The 3742-nt window shown below is 39.0% G+C and overlaps 1 protein-coding gene across 1 annotated transcript; it reads right to left on the reverse strand.

Moving 5' to 3' along the window:
• Positions 1–2057: 2057 nt before the first annotated feature.
• LOC141613412 (uncharacterized) lies at positions 2058–2759 on the reverse strand. The gene has a single exon (XM_074432144.1). The coding sequence runs from the start codon at positions 2757–2759 to the stop codon at positions 2058–2060; it is 702 nt and encodes a 233-aa protein (XP_074288245.1).
• Positions 2760–3742: the final 983 nt, after the last annotated feature.

Here is a 3742-nt window from a genome sequence, read left to right on the forward strand (position 1 = left end):
CAGGAGGTCACCCATCCTAAGACTACTCCCAGCCAAGCACGCTTAACTGTGGAGTTCTTTTGTATGGATGACCATAAAAGAAAGTGCACTTTGTTGATATGAGTAGTACTTTCAATCACTTTAAGCACTAGTCATTTATAAATATAACTGGACCTCTTCAATTAACGTGGGGTGTTACAGCCTCTGCTTCAGGTATTCCCACATAATAAAAGAGAATTTTGGAGGATTGAGGCTATTCCAGCATAAGTATCTCCACTCTACCAAAGGCTTCTTCTCCCTCAACCAGGTATAACCAGCAACAACCGTGTATTCACTAGGAGAGTTGAGCGATCTATTGTGGGTGTAGGCTTGCTTAAAAGTTTTCATAATTAAAGTAATCTTCTTCCATGACCAACTACAATCTGTAGGGGCCATGTAATCAGTCCAAGATCTATCTTTCATATACACATGACTAACCCATCTCACCCATAAATGGTCTTTTTTGTTTGCAAGCCACCACACATACTTCCCAAGCAAGGCTTTATTCCAAATTTTAGCAGCCTTTATACCTAGCCCCCCTTCATCTTTAGGATAACAACAATCAGTCCAGCTTATATTAGGTGCTTTCTTATACTCAGACACTCCACTCCACAAAAAATTCCTACAGATGGCATTGATTCTATTTAAAATACCAGAGGGAATGAGAAAGATAGTAGCCCAATAAGAATGAAGAGTTGCAAGAACAGAATTAACAAGTACTACCCTTCCAGCATAGGTTAAATGCCTGGCTCCCCATCCCCTAATCCTAGCCACATTATTTTCAGTAAGTTTCATACCTTCATTTTTGGTCAGCTTCTTGGAAGAAATAGGGACCCCTAGATACTTAAAGGGGAGAGATCCCCTATGAAAACAAGAAACTTGCAAGATAGGATCAATAACATTAGAGGTGACACCATTGAAATAAATGTCTGACTTACTCTTATTCAAGCTTAGTCCAGATGCCTCAGAGAAAGTAGAGAATGTACGCAGCATCCACATAATAGAATTTTCATTACCTTTGCAAAATAACAAAAGATCATCTGCAAAAAGCAGATGATTCAGCTTGAGATGTCCACACAAAGGATGAAATCTGAAGCTATCCTGTTGAGTCACCACTCCCAAAATTCTGGACAATTACTCCATACAAATAGTGAAAAGCAAGGGGGAGAGGGGATCCCCTTGCCTTAGACCTCTCTTTCCTTGAAAGAATCCAAAATGATTGCCATTAACATCCAAAGAATATGTAGGAGTCGTCACACAAGCCATCACCAAGTCAATAAATTTAGGAGGGAATTGCAGGGCTTTCATCATTTGCTCTAAAAATTTCCACTCCACTAAATCATAGGCCTTTTTTAGGTCAATTTTGATTAAACATCTAGGAGAGGCAACCCTTCTATTATAAAGTCTCACAATGTCTTGACATATAAGCACATTCTCCACAATATTTCTCCCTTTTATAAACCCACCTTGACTTTCACAAATAATATCAGGAAGAACTCTACTCAGTCTCTTACACATGACTTTTGACAGAATTTTATAAACCGTATTGCAACAAGCTATAGGGCAAAATTCTAAGACACTTGTAGGGTTTGCAACCTTAGGAATCAGTGTGAGGGTAGTAGTGTTAGCTTGTTTGAGCAACTTACCAGACTTGAAAAAATCTTGGATAGCCTCAATGACATCAGGTCCCACAATCTCCCAAGAGTCCTTGAAAAATTGGCTGGAAAACCCATCAGGTCCAGGTGATTTAGTAGCAGGGATAGCCATCATACACTCCTTAATTTGTTCTTTATGAATGTGAGGGAGCCAGCAGCATGCTCTGATGTGCAGGAGTCACCAGAGGACCCGTCCTAATAGTAGGCCCATGAACATCAGCAGTAGGAAGAGAGGTGCCTAAAAGACTCTTATAATAATCAGTAAAAGCAGTCTCTATTCCAACACAAGTATTATATTCCACTCCATCAACACCCTTGATACTCAGCACTCTATTGTGAACTTGTCTAGCTCTGATCGTATTATGGAAGTAGCTTGTATTCTCATCACCAAATTTGATCCAATCTACTTTGGCTTTTTGATCGAGAAAAGAGTCTTTGAATCTTCTTGAGATGTCTATAAGACTCAGCAGCATCTCTTTCAGCTTGAAGTAAACATTGATCAGCAGGATTATTATGCATTTGCACTTGGATCTCCTCCAACAAAGCTTTAGCTATACCAGCAGATTTCTCAACATCAGCAAACCCATTCCTGTTCAACATCTTGAGCGGTCCTTTTAAGCTTCTCAGCTTGTTCACAAGCCTATACATTAGAGTCCCAGCCACTGGCTTACACCAAGAATGTTGTACCACAGTGAGAAAGTTAGGGTCCATACTCCACATGTTGTAATATCTAAAATGAGACTTCCTTGTAGTCCTAACACTTCTTCTGTAGCACACACATGGGTTATGGTCAAATAATCCTTCAGGAAGGAAATGAGCATAAGAATCAGGATACATCCCCATCCACTCAGAGTTGATCAAAAACCTATCAATCCTAGAAAAATTTCTAGAGGTAGGCATTTGCTTATTGTTCCACGTATAAAATGCTCCCTGCCCCTTGATATCAGTTAAGCCACAATAGTCAATACATTCCCTAAAATCACCAATCTCAGTCCAAACAACTTCTCTGCCAATACGTTCATTATAGTTGAGGACACTATTAAAATCACCACAAATAGCCCAAGCCCCATGGTATCTATCCTTCATGTCCTTAAGATGATCCCATAAAATCAGCCTTTCTCCCTCATCATTGGATCCATAGACAACAGATTAAATAAAAGTATCCCCTGAAGCAATTTCCAAGACCTTAGTAGTAATCACCTGAGCATTTTTATGAAGAACTGTCACAACAAAAATTTCCATTGGTAAACCTTAGTAGTAATCACCTGACTGCCTTGCTCTTCCTTTCTATTAATTCCGGATCTATTTCTACTGTAACTTTTTTCCCTTCTTTTCCCTCTTTATTTTATGTTAATGTTTATGTTCTTAATTCCTTTATTCTCGTTCTCCCTTTACCCATGTCTAGCTAAATACTCTTGCTAGGATTGGGTGATTCATTAGACTAATGTTAATTGCTAATTAGGTTTATAGATCTATCGTTGTAGTTGTAGTCTATGTTGTTAATCGCTGCTTTAACTCTATCCTGCTAGTTGAGTCGACATAATTAGCCTTTTAATATTGGTAAACCTTGACCTGGACCGAAAGGTTGGAATAGGTGAGACCTGCAGTGAACAATAGGATGCTTTAGTGAGGGCGAAAGTTAAGCTAATAGCATTTTAGGGCGAATTGAGACCGAAAGGAGATATTCATTGCCCCTTAGACCGACACATCGATCGATCCGTGACCTTACCGCAATTAAGCGACGTTTATTGATGACCCGAAATCCTAGTTTCCATTCTCTTTCTGTTAATTTCTTCTATTTTTATCTTTCTTTCCTTAGTCTCTTAATAGTTTTAGTAAATCATTTCAAACCCCCACGTTGTGACCCGTTACTCATAGACTAAAATTAGACAGATAAATCTCAATTTTTCCTCCCTGTGGAGATCGACCCTACTTGCCGCTGACTTCTGTTAGTTGTTACTTAGGTATTTATTTTTGGTACTGAAACGACGGTATCAAATTTTGGCGCCGTTGCCGGGGAGGCAGTGTAGTTTTATTTATTTTTATTTAGTTTATTTCTTGTCTCAGGG

Source organism: Silene latifolia, chromosome 11 (assembly GCF_048544455.1).
Source record: "Silene latifolia isolate original U9 population chromosome 11, ASM4854445v1, whole genome shotgun sequence".
NCBI lineage: Eukaryota > Viridiplantae > Streptophyta > Magnoliopsida > Caryophyllales > Caryophyllaceae > Silene > Silene latifolia.

Excerpts from the sequence above, each read along its gene's own strand:
- LOC141613412 (XM_074432144.1), bottom strand. The coding sequence starts at position 2,759 with ATGAAGGATAGATACCATGGGGCTTGGGCTATTTGTGGTGATTTTAAT.